This window comes from Ustilago hordei (assembly GCF_900519145.1).
Source record: "Ustilago hordei strain Uho2 genome assembly, contig: UHO2_contig_01, whole genome shotgun sequence".
Taxonomy (NCBI): Eukaryota; Fungi; Basidiomycota; class Ustilaginomycetes; order Ustilaginales; family Ustilaginaceae; genus Ustilago; species Ustilago hordei.
Window position 1 is genome coordinate 1,648,973 of NW_024545270.1, and position 24,561 is coordinate 1,673,533.

The window sequence follows — 24,561 nt, forward strand, 5'->3', positions numbered from 1 at the left end:
TGCCTAAAACCTGAAATCTGTGGTAGAATTGCAACTACTACTGATCCTATCGAGATCTGTGGTAAAAGGCCTTTATTATTATTCTTGCTGAGATCTGTCATAGAAGCCTTCTATGACTTTTCTTGCTTGAATATGTGATAGTTTGATTGTTACTGCAGGTTTTGACTAACCACTGCAGACACTCCATCCAGAGGTAACTTGGCACAATCAATAACTATAGGTATGTGGTGCTGACACCAAGGTCTGGTGCTGATGAGGTTGATTCAACACAAATGTCCAGTGTGCCAATTGAATGAGAGGTGATCCCTGGACCGCAGTGGATGACTGCCTTTTTGTGCAGACCGTGAGGTCGGCATCCTCTGTGAGATCTGTTGTATGATTAGGATTCAACAGGTTCTAGTGAGCTTTACTGTAAAATCCTGCTTGTACTGATCTGGATGAAATCTGTCATAGAGCCTCTCTACTACAGATCTCAGTGAACTCTGCCTTAACCCTTCATTTCTCCTGATCCTGCGATTCCAGTGCTCTTCTTCATCTGACTTTGGCTTCTGCACATCCAGTCCCATGACAATGTGCAACATCACATGAGTGAAAACTCAGGTCCAATTTTGAAAGCTCTGCTGCATCAGTACTGCTGAAGCAGTGTTTTCAAAAACTAGAGTATTTTCCAAAATGGCAGAGCTTACGTAAGTAATGAATATTCGATGCAAGTGAAAACTCAAAAAAAACTTGAGTTTCCAAAAAAAAAAAAAAAAAAACTAAAACCCCCTGAGGGGGTATCAATTTTTGAGTGTTTTTAGAAACACATGTTTCTCGATTTTGACAAGTTTTTATTTTGCACAAAAACCTTACATAAGCTCACCCAAATTTGAAAAAACACATGTTTCTAAAAACATGCCTCTGGACCTGGTAAAATGGACTCACTTTTTTGTCACTTTCCAAAATGAAGTGCAGATGCATGGATGTGCATCCACTTGCTTCACTTCATCACACTGGTGCATCATGTCCTTCATTACTGTGTGTCAAATGAAGTGCAGATGCATGGATGCACAACCACTTGCTTCCCTCCTTCTTTACCAACAATGGATTTGATAACATACATGTTAAATCGAACCAAATGTCACCTTTGCTGCAAATGTGTTTTTGGAAACATGTGTTTTTTGGATGCTCCAAAAAGGGGTGTTCAAAAATGGGAAAAAGTCGTCAAAATCGAGAAACACGTGTTTCTAAAAACACTCGAAAATTGATACCCCCTCTGGAGCGTTTTTCAAAAAAGCGCAAAAGCTTACATAAGCTGCGCCAAGTGGAAAAAAAAATGTGCACATTTCTAAAAATGCAGGTCAGGAGATGGTATTGTGAAAATGCAGAACAGAGTTCACTCCACAACAGTAGGGGGTTTCAGTTTTCTCTGAGTTTTCAAAACTCCAAGTTTTCACAGCTTCTTTGGATTTTGAAAATTCTTTGCTTAAGTAAGCTCTGCCTGGAAAGAAAAACTCAGAAGTTTTGAAAAACTGTACTTATTTTTGCCACAAGCCCAGGTTTCTGACTATTTGAGTTCTCAGCAGGAGTTTTTGTCACATGCTGATATCATGTGATTGTAACATGACCCTGGGCATGGCCCTTGAGCTCCACTTTCCACACTATCTACACTTTCTCATGCTTTGAGTTATGGTTGCCCTTGCTTCACTTCTATCACCATCTTCAGTAGCATTTCCTCCCTGTCAGCACCCAGACATGGATCAGACCAGTCTTCAGCTGCTTTGCAGCACAACACAATGCCAGCTAAGTCCAACCTTGATGGCTCTTGGCAGCCCCACCCTTCTGCAACTTCCACACCTTGACTGGGGCTGAGTCAACTCAGCCAGCAGCCTCTCCCACTTCCCCTTTGCCCTCCTCCTCTCCTTCTGGTTCCAATACCACCACATCTGCCAGTTCTTTGCCTTGCCAAGCCTCTACCTGCCCAAATCAAATCTCTGCAGCTCACAGCCATCAAGCCAGTACTCATGGCAGCAGTTTCAACAACACAGATTGTATTGCCTACTTCAATTGGTTGCCTAGTGATATAATTTGCCTTGTTGATATCATCTACAATATTGATCAATACAAACATGTTCTATTGCCTGGACATTTGACTGTGGAACAGGAAAAGGGTCTGAAGGCAAACAAAGATGTTATCTGTGGTCAGTTATGGCAGGAGCTGTTCCCAGACAAGTCTACTGTTGGTGGTGCTGGTTGAGTAAAAACTAAGTTTTGCTGGCTCACTGAACAATACAACAACATCAAGAAGACCATCTTGCAGCAGACTGGTGCTGGAGTAATTCTTCAAGACATGGATCACAACAGCTCTGTAAGTACAACTTAGTCTATTCATGTTAAGTGTGCCAACGTTCTTATACTTTATATCTCTGTCTATGCTTTCTTTATCAACTTGCAGGACTATGCCACACAGTGGTCCTCCCGACCCTATCAACGCGTGGGTGGAACCCACGGTTGACAAGCAGTGGACTCATGTGGCCTGTGCTGCTCCCTCTGTCCCCTCCGGCTATGTCTACATGTAGTGACATAGCTGCATTTCCAATTTCTTGTTCCTCCTGATCTGATTGAGCCTGTGGCCTGCCTCTTATGAGATTGCTCATGACCCTGCTTGAGAGTCGTTTCGTCCTTGACCCTCCTTGTGTGTGATGAGAGGTCGTCACCTCCTACTTGTTATGAAATCTGTCATACAGCCCCTATATTGCTGATTCCTGCAGAATCTGTAGTTATGTGTCTTCTTCCACAGATTTCGTTCGAAATTGGTCCCAACTCTCATTCACCGATTTTGCCTCCACCTCGTGCTCCTCCTTGTGCTAGCCTCGTCTCCCCCCCCAAAGCCTCATACTCCTGGATGAGGTCTGGGCAGTTGAGGTTAGTCACAGGTTCCCAAGAAGCTGTCTCTTCTGGGTACCCCCTCCACAGCACCTTATATTCCACCCTCTGTCCCCTTGTGTGCTTCCCAATGAGGGCCTTGACTTCGAATTCGAGCTCCTCATCTGGGAGTGCCAGTATGACTGGCTGTGCAGACTGTTGTGGAAGTGAACTAGTCCTCACTGGTTCGAGCATGGATACATGAAACACATCATGAACCCTGAGGTTTGCTGGTAAATGTCAGGGGTCTCGCGCCTGAAACCCAGGTTGGTCTGTCGAGATACTTGGTGACTATCAAACTGTGTGACAGCTATTGTCTCGGTATCAGTCTTGATGAGCTAGTCACTTGGCAACTATCAAGTTGTGCAATGGGTGGCATTTGTAGTATATACTATCGTAGTTTCGGCTGACCTCTGTGGACACTCTGTTCAGGGGTAGCTCAGCACAATCAATATCAATATGTAGGTTATGATGACACCAAGGTCTGGTGTGAGTGTTGATGATGATGAGGTTGATGGTGTTGGTGATTAGGTTGGTGAGCATTGATGATAATGAGGTTGATGGTGTTGGTAATAAGGTTGGTGGTGTCAACATGAGTGTCCAGTGTGTTGACTGATGCTTGAAGTGACCCCTGGACCGCAGTGGACTACTGCCTTCGGTTCTATCTATATCCAGACCGCTGGTTTGCTATGAACCGCCTTTGGACGTCAGGTAGTGGTGATACAACACATGCACTATGATGAGGAGCAACCTTGATAGATTGCTGCTATGCTGACTGAAACTAATGTATACTTATGCTGAAGTGATAACTAGTTATGATGGGTGTGTAGAGTGGATGAGGATCCACTCGACCTTTGATGATGAGAAAGTATGGTTATATACCTCTTCACAGCGTCGCCAGTGATGCTGCTCTTGCTCTCTCTCCAGAGAGTACCTTCTTCATCGAGTACTGTACAGGGGGGCCCCTCTAGCACCACTCCTGTCCTCCTTGAGCTATCGACTCCTTCGACACTGCTCCTCCTCCTTGCTATCCTGCTTGTTTGGCACCCCTGTGCCTCCTGGGCTGTGTCAACTCCTTCGACACTGCTCCTCCTCCTCAGGACCTGCTTGCCGGTTTCCTATACACTGCTCCTTCTCCTTTGACCAGTGACAGTTCCTATGACTCTTGTCTCTCGAGCCCCTGAGTGGTAACCATCTGAGCTTGGTCCTCTTCATGGCTGTGCCTGCTCCTTGAGCTTGGTCCTCTTCATGGCTGTGCCTGCTCCTTGAGCTTGGTCCTCCTCGTGGCTGTGCCTGGCCCTCCTCGCATGTGGCTCGGTTCTCCTTTGCATGTGAGTCCATAGGAGTCCATGGTCTCCATGGAGACTGCACTATGACCATGCTCTCTACTGGTATCGACTAGATCTCTGATACCTGTGCTCCTTCCATATGAACCAGTGACCCTCCTGCTTCCTGAGCATTCAGGCCCATGACAGTAAAGTGATGTGGTATGCTCAGCAGCCTACCCATTCCTGGACTGGGTAAGGTCCTGCAAACCTGGTATCCAGTTTCAGCATAGGTCACCTTGTCTTCCAGTTCTGGCAATTGATGTACACCAATTTGCCAACCTTGAATTCGATGTCCTTATGCTTCCAGTTGTACTGTTCCACTGTTCAATGTTGTGCCTCTCTGATCTGGTCTTGGAGGTACTTGCAATGCTCTTTGCTGTCAACCAAGTACTTGGAACAATCAGGATTATTCACCCCTAGTTGCTGAGGTATGTCAGGATGGGCCTTGGGGTTCCATCTGTAGCATGTGAAGAATGGCAAGATGCCAATGCTGTTGTGGACTGTGTTGTTATACACAAAGGCTGCTGTTTGGAGCAGATTGGCCCAATCATCCTGTTCATAGTTGCAATACATCTGTAGGTACTGCTCTACTACTTGATTGACTCTCTCTGTTTGTCCATCTGTCTGTGGATGGTAAGCCATGCTGAGCAAATGCTTAACACCCATGCTCTCAGCAAACTCCTTCCATGCATTTGAGATGAACTGTCTTCCCCAGTTTGAGACCATATGATCAGGGAATCCAAAGTGTTTGACCACATGTCCCCAAATTGACATGGCAGTCTGTTTTGCCATGACTGTCTTATGAGTTGGGGCCAGGATGGCATACTTGGTCAGTCTGTCAACAATGACCAGTATGGAATCATACCCTCTTGATAGTGGCAGTCCTTCAATGAAGTCCAGCAAGATGGAGCCCCATGGTCTGTCCAGTGTGGCAAGCAGTTGGAGCAGGCCATACAGTCAATGGCAAGGTGCTTTGTATTGGGCACACATGGGACAGCTTGCCACATAATCGGCAATCCAAGCTGTCATGTTTGGCCACCAATAGTGCCATTGTGCCACCTTGATGGTGGCATCTTGTCCCACATGTCTGGCTGTGATGCCATCATGACATTGGGACATCACCATGAACTGCAAGTGTTTGACAGAGAGGGATCAACCATCCACTTCTCTGGCACTTTGTGTCTGGCAGTCATTGGTTCTTCCCAGCATGGTTACCTTCAGGATGACCAATCTACCACCACTGTGCCATAAGCCATCCTTGACTTCAAACAGCTTCTTCACATGTATCTCCTGCAACTCCTGGTCCAAGGGCTGAAAGATATTGGTCAACTCCTTGAGCTCTTGCATTGCTATAGACTCCATTGTGAGCATGGGAGCTACTAATACAGAATCATCATCCAAACACACTGCTAAGGCCAATTCTGTTGAAATCTGTAATATTGTGCTCACTACTATGGTTTCTGCTGGATTTTGCTGTATCCTGCTTCTTTTACCAATTTCATTTTCCACCTTCTTGAATACCCAAGCAGGCAGCAGTTGCCACACATTGTGCTCTTGTTCCTTGCTGACAGGTTGCATATCAACTTGTCTGGTGAGTGCATCAGGTTCACTGCCCTTGTCTCCTGGTCAGTATTGCAGCATGAAGTCAAAATCAGCCAACAATACCACCCATCTTGCTTGTCATCCTGTGATGCAGTGCTGTGACTTGAAGTACTTGAGCACCTTGTGATCTGTGAGAATAACTAGCTGACTCAGCAGTCCTGCTAGCATGTGTTGCCACTGGGTGAGGCAAGCTACTACTGCCAGGAGCTCCTTGTCATGGATCTTGTAGTTCTTCTCTGCCAACAACATCTTTCTGGAGTAGAAAGCTACACAATGGCAAAGTCACTCGCATCCATTTCTAACCTTGTAGGGAGATGGTAATTGAAGTGCCTTAGCACTCCAGCTGTCATGAATGCCTGTATGAGCTTGTGGAAGGCCTGCTGAGCATCCTCTGGCAACTCAAACTTCTTGAAGCATTCAGTCAGCTTAACCAGTGAGGTTAAAGGCTTGGCGATTTGGGCAAAGTGAGCTATGAATTGCCAGTAGAAGTTGGCAAAGCCTAGGAACCTCTGGATGTCATGGATTGACTCCAGCATTGGCCATTGCTTGACAGTTTGCACCTTTTCTGGGTCCATCTCCACCCCAGTGGGCTTGATAATGTACCCTAAGAACTCAACCATAGTGGTGTGAAACTCGCACTTAGACAGCTTGGCAAACAGTTGATTACTTCTTAATCAAACAAGAACTTCTGTGACATGCCATACATGTGCTTCCTTGGTGTCACTGAAGATTAGGAAATCGTCCAAGTACACAACTACATATACTCCAATGATGTCCTGGAAGATGTTATTGATGAATGATTGGAAATGGGCCAGCACATTTGCCAGGCTGAATGGCATCACTAGGTACTCATAGAGTCCCAATTGTGTGCCAAACACTGTCTTCCATTTGTCTCCCTTCACAATGCAGATGAGATTGTATGCCACTTGCAGATCTAATTTGGTGTAGATCTTTGCCTTCCAAAGCAGGAACAGTTGCTCCTTGATGAGGGGTAACGGCGCCCAGTTCTTGACAGTGATCTCATTTAGGCCACAATAGTCCATGCACAGCCTGAGACCTCTGTCCTTTTTTGGCATGAAGAGCACTGGAGATCTTGCTGGGCTCTTTGACAGATGTATGAATCCTTTTGCAAGGTTCTTGTCCAAGTACTTCCTCAATTCGACCATTTCCTTGGGCCCCTTGAGGTACAATGGGCCCTGGGGCAGCCTGCTTCCTTCCATCAACTCAAGATGGAGATCATGCTCAGTATGATGGGGCAGCTTATCTGCTTCCACCTCATCAAACACATCTCACAGATGTTGATACAGCTTTGGTATGTCCTCCACCAATACCTTATTATCAATTTCCACCTCCATTTCAACCCCCTTGTTGGTGCTGGCAGGGACAAACCCAAAAGCTGGGAGTGATGAGGGTGGGGTCTCCAACAGCATGAACCCAATGGGTCCATCCTTGAGAGCTGCCTGTAGCAGTCATTCTGCTGAGATGAACTCATTCCCATTTAGGGTGGGGTACTTTGGCTTCTCACCATAGGTGCTGGCTGCAATTGATTTCCTTGAATTTGGTGATAGACTATTCTCTATGACAAATTTTTCCAACTCCCGATTTACAGTTGTTTTCACTGAATTTGGTTATAGATTACTTTCTATGACAAATTCTGCTGACTTCATGTGTAGACCCCCAGTTGCCACTGCTTCTGGTGGTCATTCCTGTTCCTGGGCCTTGAACTCTAGCTGGCCTGTTTCCCAATGTATAGTTGGCTTGAGCCTTCATAATTCAGTGAAACCCAAGATGAGGTCATAGTTGGCAGTGTCGGCCACTGAGACTTCTACTACTCCCAGGCTGTGCTTGCCAATAGTGACTTGTATCATTGCTGAACTGTTGATGGCAGGCTGGTGTCCAGTGACACCATGTATCGATCTTGTTTTTGTGGGTTTTGTGGGGATTTGGTACTTACTGATGAAAAAATCTGGGACTATAGACAAACCAGCACTGGTGTCAGCAAGTATGCAAGCCAGATGGTCTTGGACCATCCTGGATAGCTCTAATACTGCTTTTCCTCTGCTGGTAGAGAAACACAAGGGGCAATCTTGATATGTACATAAGGATGGCAATGAGGTTTGTAGGGCCATGCATGCCATTAGTGCATTGCCCCACTGATGTTTCCCTTGTCACTGTCATCTTGGACCTCTTCATGGCCAGTGTCCATTGGTGTCTGGCACTGGCTGAAGTCTAGGTCTTCGGGTTCACCCATCTCAGGTTTGCCCATCTGCTCATCTCCTGGGTCTGGGGCTCCTTCTTCGAGGAGATCCTCTGTGGTCGCCATGACCTTTGGTCCCATGTGTCATAGGATCGAATGCGCAGGAGGATCTGGAAGCATATGAGGAGTGGCGCAGGAATCGTCGGATCGGGCCGAACAAGGGTCCAAAAGCCGAACCCATCAACATTGGTAGTAGAGAGGTCCTACAACAGATCTTGCTCAGATTGGTAAGAGTGGGAGCTTATAACAAAAACCGCCAGAATCAGTAATATTGTGATCATACAACAGATCTCACTGAAACCAGCGAAAGGACATTGATATCATTGATGGGTGGCAATGACATCTGGGTCTGCCACCAATGAAGCAGGGGACCTGCCTGGCAAATGAGTCCAAGGGTGAGAGACAGGTTAGATGAAAAGGGGTACAAACTATTGCTCAGATGAGGTGGGAATTACCCCTATTGATGATGAGACGATGCGAAGATTGTCCATCTGCAGGAAGCATGAGACACAATGCTGATGAGCAGCATTGCAGGGTGGAAGGAGGAATAGTAAGGACGAGGAGGAGGAGGAGCAGTGCCGAAGAGACACCCAGAGGGGGGGGGGCACAATGTTGCGGGGCAACGTTGAGAGAGACAGTTATATAACCTCGCTCTTCGCCATAGCCGTTGAGTGGATCCCCATCCACTCTACACCATACAAACTAGTTATCACTTCTACTCAAGTATACATTAGTTTTCAGTCAGCAAAGTAGCAATCACAAGTAGATTGCTTCCATCATAGTGTGTGTGTTGTATCACTGCTCACTGACATCTGAAGGTGGTTCACAGCAAACCAGCAGTCTGGATAATGATAGAACCAAAGGCAGTTGTCCACTGCAGTCTGGGGATCACCTCAAGCACTCAGTTGACACACTGGACACTTGTGTCAGCACCACCAAACAATCTCATTCACACCAGACCTTGGTGCCAGTGTAAAGTTCATACAAGTTATCGATCATGCCAAGCTACCTCTGGATGGAGTGTCCACAGCAGTTAGTCAAAACCTGCAATAGCAAAATCTTCTTTGGGCGAGAAAAGTCATAGAGGCTTCTCTACTACATATCTCGACAAGAACAGTAATACATCACATGTTGTCACATATCTTGACAGGATTCGTAATAGACACGTTTCTATTACAGATATCAGGTTTTGGGCACGAGACCTCTGACACCATGGGTCATGGGCCCAAGGGGTCCAGCTTCTTGTTTGGACAATCTTTTGCCCAATGTCTGAGGCCTTTACACAGGTGGCAGGCATTGGTATGGGCCATTGGAGGGCCCTTCAGGCTTTGGTTCTGAACCAGCTGATGGGGCAAAAGCCGATTGGTTGGCCAGCCAGGGTTTCCTGTAGTGGCCTGTGCCGGCTGGCGAGCTGGGAGTGAACTCTGAGCTGGCATAGGCTGGGCTCCTGGGTTTGGTCACAGTGGAGTGGCACTTGGGTGCCTAGCAGCAGACTGCTGTAATAGCATCCTCTGCCAGTCGTTCTCTTTGACCTCTTGGTACCACTCCCACCTTTTCACAGGTGGGTTCCTCTCAAACTTCTCTTGCAGGCTGCATGTGAGGCTGCCTTGGAACAGATCCATGACTAGCTCATTGTCAACTAGATTGACTTGTCCTTCTAAGTCTCTGAAGTGTTTGACATGGTGGGTAGCAGCACCTGGTGCATCACTAGTGAGACGGAGAGCCAACAGCTTGTTGTAGGCCTCCATTCTAGCATTATGAGGATTGAACTGTTCTGCCAGGCACTCAGTAAAGTAGTGCCAGCCATGGAACAGTCTCCCTTCTTGTGCTTGGTTGATATGGAGCTTGGAGGCCCACCATTCACAAGCATTCCCTTCCAATTGAGCACTCATGTGGTTGATCATGCATGCTTGCTCATAGACCTGATTGAACTTGAACCAGGCTTTGGCTTCGAGTATGAAGATCTCCACATCTCTGGGGTTGAACTTGGGAAATGGTGTGGCAATTGGCTTTGATTGCAAGAGGTCAGGACCTCCTGTTGCACTAGCATCATCCTCTTGCTCCAGGCCATAAGGATCCATCCTAGGCTGGTTGTACAGGTCCACCCTGGGCTTGAAGTATTTGGGCCTGGTGGGGGAAGCATACTTCTCATAATTGACACTGGACTGCTTGTCCAAGTCAGTGAATGACACCAATTGCCTTGGTCACAATGCCAGGGTCAGTGTGGGCAGGTCTCCTATCATGGATTTGTCCCCTCCCACTTGATCTTCTGAGTGCAAGAGCTCAATTGTTTCTTCTTCACTCAGGTGAGCACAGCATAGGTGCTCCTCATGTTGACCTTGTCTGGTGAGCTCCACCTGAGCCTCCATTAGGGAGAGAAGCCTCTCAAGCTTGTTGTGCAGGCTCTCGTCCATCATGTTGATTGTGGGGTGCTGCTTAAATGATCCACTCTAATGTCAGAGGTCTTGTGCCTAAAACCTGATATCTGTAATAGAAATGTGTCTATTACAAATCCTGTTGAGATATGTGGTAACATGCTGTGTATTACTATTTCTGTCAAGGTATGTCATAGAGAAGCCTCTATGACTTTTCTTGCCCAAAGATGTAATAGGGGTTTTGCTATTGCAGGTTTTGACTGACCACTGTGGACACTCTGTCCAGAGGTAGCTTGGCACAATTGATAACTTGTATGAACTTTACACTGGCACCAAGGTCTGGTGTGAATGAGATTGTTTGGTGGTGCTGACATGAGTGTCCAGTGCATTGACTGAGTGCTTGAGGTGATCCCCAGACTGCAGTGGATGACTGCCTTCAGTTCTATCATTATCTGGACCACTGGTTTGCTATGAACTGCCTTCGGATGTCAGTGAGCAATGATACAACACACACACTATGATGGAAGCAATCTACTTGTGATTGCTACTTTGCTGACTGAAAACTAATGTATACTTGAGTAGAAGTGATAACTAGTTTGTATGGTGTAGAGTGGATGGGGATCCACTCAACGGCTATGGCGAAGAGTGAGGTTAGAATCGAGAAACATGTGTTTCTAAAAACACTTGAAAATTGATACCCCCTAAAAGCTTTTTAATGATCTGCATCTCACATATCCTTCTTTGGATCTTAAAGGCTTGATTGACTCTCTCACATGTCAATGCTGTTCGAGTGGAGTGACAGACTTGGATGGTAGGATGTGGTTTTATTGATGACAATGAACAGTATGTACAGAGGGATGGATACCAACCAATAATGAGCCAACTAAGTTTGGTGCTTTTATATGTCTTACCCTGTGGATGATTCAGTAACATATTGGAGTGAAAGAGGAGTCTGAACATGATGAGGCAGCATAAAGGTCCATACAGCAATAGAGCTCAGGTTCTATCTCCTGTTGGCCCTTATCTCCTCCTGATACAGTCATTGGACAGCCCGAGGTAGTTGACCTGATACAGTCAACAGATGGGCCGAAGTGTTTGGCTTGATACAAACATCGGTCAGCCCTGATGTCTGGCCTGATACGAGCTGATACTGTTGGAAGATTTAACTCTGATCAACACTTATTGGGAGATATCAGTCCAAGTATAGTGTTCAAGCTTTTGAGCTAAAACACTATACTATATTGACATAAGGGGGTATCAAAGTTTTTGCATTTTTAAAAACATGGGTTTTTTGAAGAGTGTGTTTTTCAAAAAAACACAAAAGCTTATATAAGCTGTGCAAAGGGAAAAAAAAACTGTGTTTTTAAAAACACAGGTCAGGAGACAGTATTGTGAAAACATGGAAGGGTTATCACTCCACATCTTCTCTCTGCTCCTCACTCTTGTCACTCTTTTGCTCACTCCCTCTTCCTTGCACTCTTTCAACATGACCTCCTCCACTGATGATTCTCATCACATCTCTGCAGAGTTGTTATGCCAGTCCACTACACCTACAATCTCTGCAACTCACATTGAAAATGTGCCTGCACTGTCTCAATCTGGTTCTACAAGCACTTCTGACATCCACACTTCCTGTCCAACTCAAGCCTCTAGATCTGCCACAGGCAAGAAGAACTTCACATGGTCAGGTGCCAATGTTCTTCACCTTGTCACAATCCTCTACAACAGCAAGTCCTACCAGTGCACTCTGCTGCCATCTTGAGAATCAGCTGAGAGTGATCCAGCCCTCAAACTTTGCATACATCCCATTTTTTGGGAGATCTCCAAGATGTTTTTCCCAGGTGCATCTGTCAATCCCAATTGCATCAAGGCCAAGCTGAGGTGGCTGCTAGAGACATACTACAGGGAGAAGAAGAAGCTTTCACTCACTGGAGCTGGTATGCTGCTGGAGGACATGGATGCATCCAACCTGGTAAGTTTTTGCAATCTTCCTTGCTTGCAATGGTATGCCTGAATGCTGATTCATACTTTCAAACAGTCCTACATATCTTGCATTGCCCTGTCAACAAAGTACACTTGGTTCAAAAAGATGCACAAGATGATGAATGGCCAATTCTATGCCAATCCCACAGCACTTATCACAACTCCCAGTCTTGACTTCACCAGTGATGACAAGGCTGACATGCCTTCCTACAGCTCAGCTGACATACCCATGGATCTTTCTGGAAGTGAGCCATATGATCATGGCACTCACAGCCATGGTTTGCCTCCTATTCTTGACTTGATGGAATCCACCAACCAACCCCCCCCCCCCCACTGCTGTTGCATCCACTTCTGGTGCATCCATTGCTGGCACTGGTGATGATGACATCTTTACCACACCTTTGCCTTCACCTTTGCAGGCTTGACCACCTTCCTCCACTGCTGGTGGCTTGGATGTCTTTGATTCCACCTCTTCTCAATCTTCAGCCCAGCTCTCTCCCAGCACCAAGCACAAGCAAGGTGCCCTTGATCACAAGTGCAACACACTTGCTGAAGCTTTCTATCATTCTTCCATTGATACCCTTCAGATCTGCCTGCAGCTTGAACAGGAACACACCAGATGCAAGAAAATACTGGAGGCTGAGCATACCAAGCATGAGGAGATGCACATGCAGCATGAGAGGGAGGAGAAAGAGTGTGATGAATGCATTCATGTGTGTGATCATGAAATGGTGATGGAGATGGTGTGCCTCCTTGCTTCTCAGGCCAGCAGTGAACAGGATGCTCATCAGAACACCAGCAACAACAACAACATGGACTCTTCATTCAATCTTCCTGTCCTGTAGCATTACATGTACCATCATCCAGTCTCAATGCAAAGTCATTTCTGAATGTTTTTCTGTAGAGTGCAAGTATGAGGTGAATAAAAATGATGTGCAGTGCAGTCAAGAAATGATGTGCAGCACAGTCACATAATGAGCTCCAAAGCATTTAAACAAAAATTTTTACTCTCACACCTCTTCCATTACTACCACCACTCAACTCTGCAACCTTTTGGCATCACTCTTGTTGCCATCCCCCCTCTCCATGCTCCCTCTCCAACCCCCTTCCTCCTTCCAGCCATGGTGCACTACAGCAACAAGCAAGTAATTCTCAATGACATTGTCTGCACTCTTGAGCTCTCTATACCTGTGGAGGTCATCCAAAACACTGACAGAGTGCAGCACTCCTGCAGCACTGACATTGACAACTTGGATGATGATGGTGACCCACTTCCACTCTCATGACACCTTGTCTGCTTGTGCACTTTCATATGAAAGCAAAGGTACATGATCACATGTTACACTCCTCTTGGCCACACTGATAAGCTTATCCACCTTCTCAACAGGTATGAATCAAGCAATCATAGGATGTATTGTGGACTTGTTCATATGTCCCCTGAAGCATTCAACAATCTTGCCATCTGACTCCAGCAAACAGAGGCTTTCCAGTGGAACTACAGCAGCTCAGCTGTGATGTCTCTCAACAGAGTGCAAGAGATCCTTTCAGTGGCTCTGTACAGACTAGGCCATTCTGGAAATGGAGGTGGTGAACATGACACTGCTTTGCAATGTGGCTGCAGTGTTGGGAGCATTGTTGGATACACCAATCACACAGTTGCTGGCCTCCTTGAGCTAAACAATGAGGTCATGCAGTTTGCTTTGGAGGGAGAGAGGCAACATGCTGCTGCCTGGGTGTGCAATACATCTGGGGTTGAAGAGTGAGGTAAAGGCTGGCTTGTGGTGGATGGCACACACATCCCTCTTGCCTGGAAGCCAGGAGTGCTCAGTTGAGAGCACTTCTGCTACAAAGGCTTCCACAGCATCAATGTAGTGTTGGTGATCCTGACACACTCACTGCAGATTGTCAAATCAGTTGTTGGACAGCCTGGCAGCATTCAGGATTCAAAGGTTTGGGCCTCAGGCAGCAACATCCTCAAGAAGCCTCACCTGTACCTTGATGAAGGTGAGTTCATCTGGGTTGATGGTGGATATGGCCATTCTGCCTTCAAAGTTGGACCATTCTCTCACATTGCTGCCAACAAGAGTCAAGACCTTTGACACTTCAACTACATACTCTCTCAAGTCCAAGTATGAGTTGAACATGCCATTGCATACCTGAAGAACTGCTTCCAGTGCCTTACAGGCTATCATGGTAACATCTACCATGTTGAGGACCACATCACTGCTGCCAAGACAATCCAAGCATGCATTGTTGCACACACCTTTGCAAGTCAATATGACCATCCTGCTGATATTGCCAACCTGCTGTTGCCCTCTTTCTCTGAGGATGAGGTGAATGAGGTTGTTCAAAGCCTCCAACTTGATGCCAGGGATACACAAGAGCTCAGGAGGACAAGATGCACAAATCAGCAGGGATACAAACTGGATCTTGCCACTGCAACACAAGGAATGTCACAGTATGCAGTGTCAAGACTTCAAAGTTCTGCTGCACATGATCTTCAAGAGGAAATGTTCTAGGTGCTGTTCAGATCCACTGGGTGCAATGAGGAAGACACTACTGCATTGTCTTGACATCATGAGAAGACTACTGTGGACTACAATGCCATGACTCAAAGTGCTTCAGCTTGGAGACAGGAGCAAGTCTTGACACAACCATTCTTGATCTGACAGGCACTCTCTCTTCTGCTGTTCAATACAACCCTTCTTACCACCATATGAAACATTACATTGAGTGCATTGTGTGAAGAGGAAAGCAAGATATAAGCAAGCAATGGGTGATAGCAATGAGAGCAGGACAAGTAACATATGCTCACTGTTAGGTTACATCTCTTATTGGCCATATGACTTCATCATGTTTTTGGAAACTCACATTTCCTTGGGGGGGTTCAAATTCCCTCCAAAAACGCGCTTTTCAAAAAACCCGCATTTTTAAAAAATGCAAAAACTTTGATACCCCCTATAAGGGAAGAACATAGCAGTAGCCTCAAGCTCTCCGCTCATTATCTACAGTACACACATAAACTGTCCCAAGATTTTACATGTCACCATACATCACTCTAATGCTCAATAGCTATAAGTTGTATTGCCACACTGTCTGATATTGTCTGAAAGTGCTGCTTCTTCTCTCCAAGACTGTGGAATTGATATTGACATTGACTAAAAAAATTGTGCTATGAAGAAGAGCCAAATTTTTTTTTATTGTGGGACAGTTTATGGAGCATGCTCCCAAATAGCAACACCACTCCATTCCTGACCTTGTGGGCTTTTGACTACAATGAAACTTGTAATGTAACTTGGTGGGCACCTTCATACACATTGAAAGTAGTGACATGGAAAGTTTCAGCTCAATCAGATGACTGTGAGTGATCCAGATGCACTTCCAGTCTGACACCATCATATCTATACCATCATGCCGAAAACCACCCCAGAGAAGTGCCAATTGGCACTCTTTCACCTCCAAAATTGAGAATCTACCTGTTCAGTTGCCGAGAAACTTGGTCTGAGCAAGTCTATGGTGTCTCACATCAGCAAAAGTGCCTCCACTGATGCTCCAAAGTCAAAGGGGGGCCAGCCAAGAAAACTCCAGCCTTGTCATGTTTGCTTCCTGGACCACTATTTCAAGCTCAATTCAATGTCCACAGTCAGGAAAGCATGTCATGCACTGCAGGAGATGTTTCACATCAAAGCATGCCCAATGACAGTAAGAAAAGCACTTCATTACTGTCATTACAAAGCATGAAGGTTAGTGAATAAACTGAAGCTACTCAAGAGGCATTACAAAGCATGTCTCAAATTTGTGAATGAGCACAAGGACATGACTGTTGAGGTTTGGAAGAAGGTGGTATGGTCTGATGAGATGAAGATCAACTTCTTTGGACTGGATGGGAAGCAGTTCTGTTGGATTAAGAATGCTGGCTTCAACAGCAAGCTTGTCAGGCCGATGATCAAGTTTGGCAGCAGCTCCATCATGATCTGGGGCTGTATGACATGGGAAGGGGTTGGAGGTATACACTTGGTGCTGGGATCAATGAATTCAGACCAATACATTGATATCCTGAATGACAAGCTTTTGAAAACAATCTCAGATTTGTGGCTTCAGCATGCATACACTGACATCATGTTTCAGCAAGACAATGACCCAAAACATATGTTGAAGAAGACAAAAACATGGTTGGAAGGCAATAGCATTAAGGTTATGCAATGGCCAGGGCAGTTGCTGGACTTGAACCCAATTGAACACCTCTGGCACCATCTCAAAATGCAACTTTCACAGTATAGTACAATTGCAAAGTCCAGGGATGAACTGCTCAAGAGATGCGAAGCTGAATGGACAGTGATCACTCCAGAGACATGTAGGATACTAATAGAGAGCATGCCAGACTGCATCAAGGCAGTTCTGAAGGCCAAAGGAGGGAATACAAAGTACTAAGGTGTTGTCAAGGAGCACTCCATAAACTGTCCCACAATAAAAAAAAAATTGGCTCTTCTTCATAGCACAATTTTTTTTAGTCAATGTCAATATCAATTCCACAGTCTTGGAGAGAAGAAGCAGCACTTTCAGACAATATCAGACAGTGTGGCAATACAACTTATAGCTATTGAGCATTAGAGTGATGTATCATGACATGTAAAATCTTGGGACAGTGTATGTGCATACTGTATATACATTTGTGGTTTGTGGCTGATTGTGGGATCATCCCAACTAATGAGGAAGTATGACACCGGATGGGACCCCAACGGTCCTCAAACTCCATCATATCGGTCCGCCCGATCTCCGATCAGATCGACTTTCCCCAACCCGTCATCAGATCGTGCCCAGCTGGACCGTTATCTTCAGCAGAAATTTGCAGCTCAGCCGGTAAAGAGAGACGGGTTCGGCGAATCACAAATAGAAACAAGGGTTGATTTCACAAGGCCGGTCTTCCAAGACCTTGCTTTCCGGAAGGCAAGGGAAGATGGGACGGTGTGATCGTGACTGAGTTGATCGGCGTCGAGGGACCTGCTGGGCAGTCAGGGTAGCTTTTCAGTGCTTGACCGTCATCTCGCATCTCGTTGCAGCCAAGCAAAGTCGCAGTGACAGCAGTGAATATAGTGACGGCTAGTTGCATGCATGAGTTGGCTGTCGGCAACGCCATCCACGATAAGCAGGAAAAAGGTGATGTGAGATCACAGCGGCGAAAACAAGAGAGAGGCATGGCAGTCACGGCAGGCACGGCGGCACGAAAGAAGCAAAGAGGGATTTTTGGCATTTCACACGCGTAATTGCGTCATATCAGTGTGGAAATCTACACTTTTTGGAGCTTCGATCCGCGTGTGAAATCTCATGCAGCGGCTGCGCACGGACGGGCATTCAGTCAGTGCAATAGCCTAGCCTTCCTCCACTCTGAACTGTGATTCCGAACGGCACAGCATAGAAAGACTGTAAATGGCGATGCGGCAAAATAGTGAGAGCGAGCGAAGCTGAGTTGTCTCATGAACGCTGTGCAGAACGTGGTTGAAACTTGGCCTTCCCCCTGTCGAGGGTTGAATTCCAGCCGCTGTCTGACTGTGATTGCGTTGCAGTTGTTGAGCCAAGGCTTTCATCCAAAGCAATCCCGCCATAGCCAGACACAACACTATTGAAAGCAGAGAAGATACAAATACTATCGTCACTTCTCAACTCACCATCATCATCAACCAAAACATATAATCCGTCCACACACACACACACACACGCACACACACGCACACGCACACATACACATACATCACCCTTCCACTACATAGTAAACATGTCGCAGATCCCCGGTACCAACAAGAACACCAACGACGTTTCCAAGGACGCTCAGAACCTTGGCAACGACGCCTCCAACAAGGCTTCGCAACTCGGCAACGACGTCTCCAACAAGGCTGGCGACCGTTCGTTCCCGGCTCAGGAGCATGGTGACTCGCTCACCAAGCAGGCCTCTGAACTTGCTTCCAGTAAGTTTCTCTCGCATGCAGCCATGCCTTATCGCGCTTCTGTGAAATCACATTATTGACACTTCTTCCTCCTTCTGTTCCGCTTTTGCTCTTCGCAGGCACCCTTGCCTACGTTCAGCAGACCGCAGGCTCCATCCTCGGCCAGGGTAAGGACCTCGCTCAGAACACCGCTGACCATACCAAGTCTGCCTCTAACGACGCCGCCGACCAGGCCTCCAAGACCACCGACCAGGCCGCCAAGGAAGGTCAGCAGTCCGCCGAACAGGCCAAGCAGTCCCTCATCGGCTTGACTAACCAGGCCCGTGACCTTGCCTCCCACACCCTCGACTCTGCCAACCAGTACATCAAGCCCGCTGAGGACAACGCTTCCGGTCTCGTCAACCAGGTCCGTGCTACCGCCGGCCACATTGTCGAGAACGTCTCGCACTTGATCGCTGCTGGTCAGCAGAAGGCCGGTGAAGTCGCTGACGAGGTCAGCAAGCAGGCTGGTCAGGCTCAGAAGAGTGCAAGCAACCTCGCTAGCGATGCCGCTGACACTGCTTCGCAGAAGGCTGGTGAGGCACAGAAGACCGCTCAGAACGCCGGTCAGCAGGCTAGCCAGGCTTTGAGCGACGCTGCTGCTCAGGCTAAGGGCGCTGTTCAGGGCGCTACTGGCTCCAAGTAAGTGCAGTAATGCACAGAAAGCTTTCGATTTCGATTTGATGTATGTAGTAGAACAGCCGTCGAGGAGGCGTGCGGTTTCATGATCTTCTCTATTGGATAGCAATATACCCTTGCAAAACATCTCTCAATGTGTGATTGCGTGTGATTCGGTTGTGCGCATGTTTACTGTTACCGATATCTAGGCAGTCTCGCGAACATTATGAGCGTCTGATATGAGCGTCCGACGACAGGTCCCGTGTGCAGTGAGCATGTGAGGCACTCCTCTGATGTGTGCAATCGCGTGGACAGCAACTGAGTTTTTTCGGAACACGGAGCTGTGGAGGCATGAGCCCTCTTTTTTTTTTTTTTTTGTTTTTTTTTTTTTTGTTTTTTTTTTTTGCTTCCCCCAACTCTCTCGCCATCATACGCACTCTTCCCTCCAGGTGGCTGGAGTCTGAGACGCTATGGCTTACTCGCAAGCACATCGACTACCCCTACCGTTCGAGCCATCATTGTCAAAACTGCATCCTGAGAGCCGCAACGTGTCCTTCGAAGTCGACCACTCAAAACTCAATCCAAAGTTTGAAGCATACAAGCTTGTTCAAGATGACCCCTCTTCCTCATCATATAGCGTACGATCATACGGATTGCCCAGTCGACCACCTCGTCTGACCGATCTATACCAATCCAGTCCTAGTGCAGACAGAAAGGAGGGTAAGCTGACGTTCGCAGGTCTGGGCTATAAGAAGACTAAGGAACGAGCTCTGCATCAAGTGCTTGTACCTTCGTCAGGCCGTAGAGACCAGACTGAGCCATTCGCAGCATACATCGATGCGAATAAATTTGTAGTGGTGCTCACTTATGATGCGGGTAGGGACAAGGTTGTTGGTCATCCAGTGCATCGTCTTTCAGGGGAGGAACAAAGATTGTCGTCGCTAGCGTCAGTATGGCCGACAGAGTGGGTGGCTTCGGGTGGTGGGACAGTGGTGCTGATCAGGCCTCAAAGTATCTTTGTTGGCGAGAACGGTGGCGTTCGATGGATCAGCGAAAGTGAGACAAAGTGGAGGCTACCACTCGTCGAGGACGCGGACAGGGGAGCTACAATCAAGGCGTGCAAGAGAATCGATGGTAAGGCGAGGCTGCTGATTCAGAGTACGAAGACAGTCGCAGCCTCTGTATCAGGAAAAGCAGGTATGCAGGGGCTTGGGTTCCAGAGTGGGGCCTCGCAGCAGACAAATGATTCGAAGGCAGCAAAGCCAGGATCCAGCCAAACTGTGTTCAAAGTGCAGCTGCTCGAGCTTGACGAGATGACAGAGAAGGAAGATGACGCGCAAGACACCAAGACTGCTGAACTGCTTTGGAGCATCGAAGGCGAGGAGCCACTGATAACGGCCACACTGGGAGAGCAGGAGGTGCTTCTTGGCTCAGAAGCTCCCTTCCACCAGCCAGAGGGCAAGCAGTTCCACGCAGGCAACGCCACAAATATGCCACAGCCCAACGAATCATTCCCAATAGCTGCACCAGCCGCTCAAACAACCACAGCATCGAGAGGCAGACGCAGAGCTCCGCACTTCTCATGGGCGCAAACATCCGACACAGTGACTATCGCCTTCACACTTCCATCATGGATCAACAAGTCTCACATCCGAGCGCACTTTTCGCTCGGCGCTCTCAGCCTCTCTTTTACTCAAGACGCGCTTGATCTCCTCGACGCTCCCTCTGCTTCTTCCGCGAAGATCACTGAGCTTGACACCGGAGCAGCAGCCGAGCAGAAGGATGAGGATAATCTGACACACGCAGCACGGATGATCGCATCAGGTCGATACGTGTCCCGCCCGACATGCGCCGAAATCGATCCAACGGGGAGTCTGTGGACAGTGGAGAGGGCGAGAGGGATGAGCGTGTTGACGCTACATTTGGAGAAGAAGCATGAAGGGACGCGGTGGATGCAGGTGTTTGCTAATCGTACAGGCAGCCAACCCTCACATCGCAACCGCATCACTGAAGTTGCAGAAGGAACCAACGTGAGCAACACACAACTGACCTTCAAGCAAGCCAAGGCCAACTTCGAACGCATGGCTACAGGACAGCACGTCGACCAGCAGCATAGCGAGGAAGAAGAAGACGATCCGGAGGACAACGAAGACGACGTACCTGAAACAATGGATCCTTCTGAGCTAATCAATATGCTCGAAGGCCTGCAAAAGTACACCGTCGAAGAAGAGTCCCCGGCAGGCAATGGGTACGGCTTGGATCGTACAGGCTTCAACCCTTCGAGTGGTGGCACAAGCCTTTCTTTGGACCAGCCCAGTCTGCTCAAAGACAATTTGGAAGAGGAAGACGCCAACGTAGGACGCAACTTTGTCGTCTCTTCCATCGCCCGCAACACCACCGGCAATACTCTGATCACATCTTCGAAGGACGAAGAGCTCACACTCCTAGCCACCACCCTTCCCTCTAACGGCCAGAACACAGCAGAGTGTGTTGTGGTTAAACACGATCTTGATGGTGCAATCTTCACCCGTTCTGGACAAAGATGGGAACACGTTGCTACAATGCCAGCGCTTGCATTTGTGCTTGCTTCCAAACACGATGCTCAACGAGTCTACATCCATCGACGTCCAGGTAGAGCTGGAGAAGAGGGGGAATACGTAGTATTGGCATTCGAGAGTGCACCTCGGGTCACTGGTTCAGGTAGTAGCGGTGAGACGAGAGGAGCTGGGAATCTTTTCTTGTACTATTCGCCGGCGTCAGACAACGCAAAACATGCGAGCTCGAGGGTGTTGAGGCTCGGTGCTACCACCGCTGATGAGACTGACGAAGGAGGAGAAAGTGCCAGTGGAGCGCTACTTGGCGTATGTGCCGTTCATCTCGGTCGGGATGAGGGACAAACACTCGTTGGTTTGTGCGAGAATAGGATGCTTCTGCTCCAAGGTCTGTTGTAGCTAGTCAAGAAAACATTTGTCTCTGTTGAAGGACGTGCGTCAAATGTCGATGATCACAAGTATCGATTGCGATAAGCAGCATAGCTAAGGACATGACGATCACTAGTGTATATATATGTGTCTTACGAGGACGATGAGACTGAGGCATAGTATGGAGATTACGGAGATACTGTGTGTTTCGGCTATCTATCAGCCGGCATGCCAATGCCGATTGCGGTAATCAATTCAGATAAAGTTGAAGAGCGTTGTTCTAAATCAATCAAATCGTGCGTCAAAGTCGATGATCACAGGTGTTGATTGCGATAATAGGAGCTTACTAACTACAAGATGATCAGGTTGTTTATATATATGTTTCAATGTCTATCGTATGCGTGTGTGATGCTTGGTATGATCAGGCCGACAGCATGAGCGAACTAGGAGAGACTACGTCGTTTATCTATCAACCGGTGTCTTAGTGTCCAAGGGTAGGTCTAAATAACGTGCTAAACCCGATGTGCAAGGTTGGTGATTGGATGTGGTGTCTCAGCGATTGGAGATTGCATACTCCCAGCGACAGCATACTCCGAGTGGTCGCATGCTTCTACGACGAGACACCACATGCTTCAACTGATAATGTGGTTTATATCCGAGTGAGGGAGGTTGGCGTTAAATGTGAGCTTGGAGTAGAAGTTACATACTCCCAAGAGGTCACATGCTTCAACTGTCCCCCTCACCAACTGAGCGACTGAGCGTGCTGAAGAAAACGATCCAGCAACGCACAAGAGGGGGTATCAAAGTTTTTGCATTTTTTAAAAATGCGGGTTTTTTGAAAAGCGCGTTTTTGGAGGGAATTAATTGAAGATAACAATTAGTATACGGCATTATCGGGGTCACGATCAGACTCCCTTTACCACAGCCGTATGTTCTATATAATACTACCATTTTATATAGTGTGGACCTAAATGACAAATGCATATATATATACTCTATTCGCCGCTATAGTCCTATCCGAGACAGGACGTGTTACTTCATTCATACTCCTGTGTTGCTATGATACTGGGTGCCACTAAGCTGTCGCCATGGCAACGATCGTGTATCTCATTCATGCTTCTCGCTTAAGTAAGCCTCCTGCACCTCAGTGTCTCGGCCGTGACACGTGCATCTTGCTTGAGATGCCGACGCATCTTCAACTGAATTTGAACCCCCCCAAGGAAATGTGAGTTTCCAAAAACATGATGAAGTCATATGGCCAATAAGAGATGTAACCTAACAGTGAGCATATGTTACTTGTCCTGCTCTCATTGCTATCACCCATTGCTTGCTTATATCTTGCTTTCCTCTTCACACAATGCACTCAATGTAATGTTTCATATGGTGGTAAGAAGGGTTGTATTGAACAGCAGAAGAGAGAGTGCCTGTCAGATCAAGAATGGTTGTGTCAAGACTTGCTCCTGTCTCCAAGCTGAAGCACTTTGAGTCATGGCATTGTAGTCCACAGTAGTCTTCTCATGATGTCAAGACAATGCAGTAGTGTCTTCCTCATTGCACCCAGTGGATCTGAACAGCACCTAGAACATTTCCTCTTGAAGATCATGTGCAGCAGAACTTTGAAGTCTTGACACTGCATACTGTGACATTCCTTGTGTTGCAGTGGCAAGATCCAGTTTGTATCCCTGCTGATTTGTGCATCTTGTCCTCCTGAGCTCTTGTGTATCCCTGGCATCAAGTTGGAGGCTTTGAACAACCTCATTCACCTCATCCTCAGAGAAAGAGGGCAACAGCAGGTTGGCAATATCAGCAGGATGGTCATATTGACTTGCAAAGGTGTGTGCAACAATGCATGCTTGGATTGTCTTGGCAGCAGTGATGTGGTCCTCAACATGGTAGATGTTACCATGATAGCCTGTAAGGCACTGGAAGCAGTTCTTCAGGTATGCAATGGCATGTTCAACTCATACTTGGACTTGAGAGAGTATGTAGTTGAAGTGTCAAAGGTCTTGACTCTTGTTGGCAGCAATGTGAGAGAATGGTCCAACTTTGAAGGCAGAATGGCCATATCCACCATCAACCCAGATGAACTCACCTTCATCAAGGTACAGGTGAGGCTTCTTGAGGATGTTGCTGCCTGAGGCCCAAACCTTTGAATCCTGAATGCTGCCAGGCTGTCCAACAACTGATTTGACAATCTGCAGTGAGTGTGTCAGGATCACCAACACTACATTGATGCTGTGGAAGCCTTTGTAGCAGAAGTGCTCTCAACTGAGCACTCCTGGCTTCCAGGCAAGAGGGATGTGTGTGCCATCCACCACAAGCCAGCCTTTACCTCACTCTTCAACCCCAGATGTATTGCACACCCAGGCAGCAGCATGTTGCCTCTCTCCCTCCAAAGCAAACTGCATGACCTCATTGTTTAGCTCAAGGAGGCCAGCAACTGTGTGATTGGTGTATCCAACAATGCTCCCAACACTGCAGCCACATTGCAAAGCAGTGTCATGTTCACCACCTCCATTTCCAGAATGGCCTAGTCTGTACAGAGCCACTGAAAGGATCTCTTGCACTCTGTTGAGAGACATCACAGCTGAG

General features: G+C 47.2%; 6 protein-coding genes across 6 annotated transcripts; 3 read left to right on the plus strand and 3 right to left on the minus strand.

The window, feature by feature from the left end:
• Positions 1–4,556: 4,556 nt before the first annotated feature.
• UHO2_00453 (uncharacterized protein) lies at positions 4,557–6,454 on the minus strand (the record flags this gene model as incomplete). The annotated part of the gene is made up of 5 exons (XM_041557073.1): positions 4,557–5,151; positions 5,221–5,360; positions 5,448–5,854; positions 5,898–5,992; positions 6,138–6,454. The coding sequence occupies 5 exons, from the start codon at positions 6,452–6,454 to the stop codon at positions 4,557–4,559; spliced, it is 1,554 nt and encodes a 517-aa protein (XP_041413007.1).
• Positions 6,455–9,369: 2,915 nt separating this feature from the next.
• On the minus strand, positions 9,370–10,508 carry UHO2_00454 (uncharacterized protein; the record flags this gene model as incomplete). Its single annotated transcript, XM_041557074.1, has 3 exons — positions 9,370–9,538; positions 9,586–10,256; positions 10,449–10,508. The coding sequence occupies 3 exons, from the start codon at positions 10,506–10,508 to the stop codon at positions 9,370–9,372; spliced, it is 900 nt and encodes a 299-aa protein (XP_041413008.1).
• A 1,357-nt stretch (positions 10,509–11,865) lies between these two features.
• UHO2_00455 (uncharacterized protein) lies at positions 11,866–13,294 on the plus strand (the record flags this gene model as incomplete). The annotated part of the gene is made up of 4 exons (XM_041557075.1): positions 11,866–12,154; positions 12,236–12,438; positions 12,505–12,727; positions 12,936–13,294. The coding sequence occupies 4 exons, from the start codon at positions 11,866–11,868 to the stop codon at positions 13,292–13,294; spliced, it is 1,074 nt and encodes a 357-aa protein (XP_041413009.1).
• A 4,928-nt stretch (positions 13,295–18,222) lies between these two features.
• Positions 18,223–19,076, plus strand: UHO2_00456 (uncharacterized protein; the record flags this gene model as incomplete). Its single annotated transcript, XM_041557076.1, has 2 exons — positions 18,223–18,412; positions 18,511–19,076. The coding sequence occupies 2 exons, from the start codon at positions 18,223–18,225 to the stop codon at positions 19,074–19,076; spliced, it is 756 nt and encodes a 251-aa protein (XP_041413010.1).
• Positions 19,077–19,518: 442 nt separating this feature from the next.
• UHO2_00457 (uncharacterized protein) lies at positions 19,519–21,999 on the plus strand (the record flags this gene model as incomplete). The annotated part of the gene is made up of 1 exon (XM_041557077.1): positions 19,519–21,999. One exon carries the CDS (start codon positions 19,519–19,521, stop codon positions 21,997–21,999), a length of 2,481 nt encoding a protein of 826 aa, XP_041413011.1.
• Positions 22,000–23,546: 1,547 nt separating this feature from the next.
• Positions 23,547–24,551, minus strand: UHO2_00458 (uncharacterized protein; the record flags this gene model as incomplete). Its single annotated transcript, XM_041557078.1, has 3 exons — positions 23,547–23,881; positions 24,062–24,164; positions 24,333–24,551. 3 exons carry the CDS (start codon positions 24,549–24,551, stop codon positions 23,547–23,549), a joined length of 657 nt encoding a protein of 218 aa, XP_041413012.1.
• Positions 24,552–24,561: the final 10 nt, after the last annotated feature.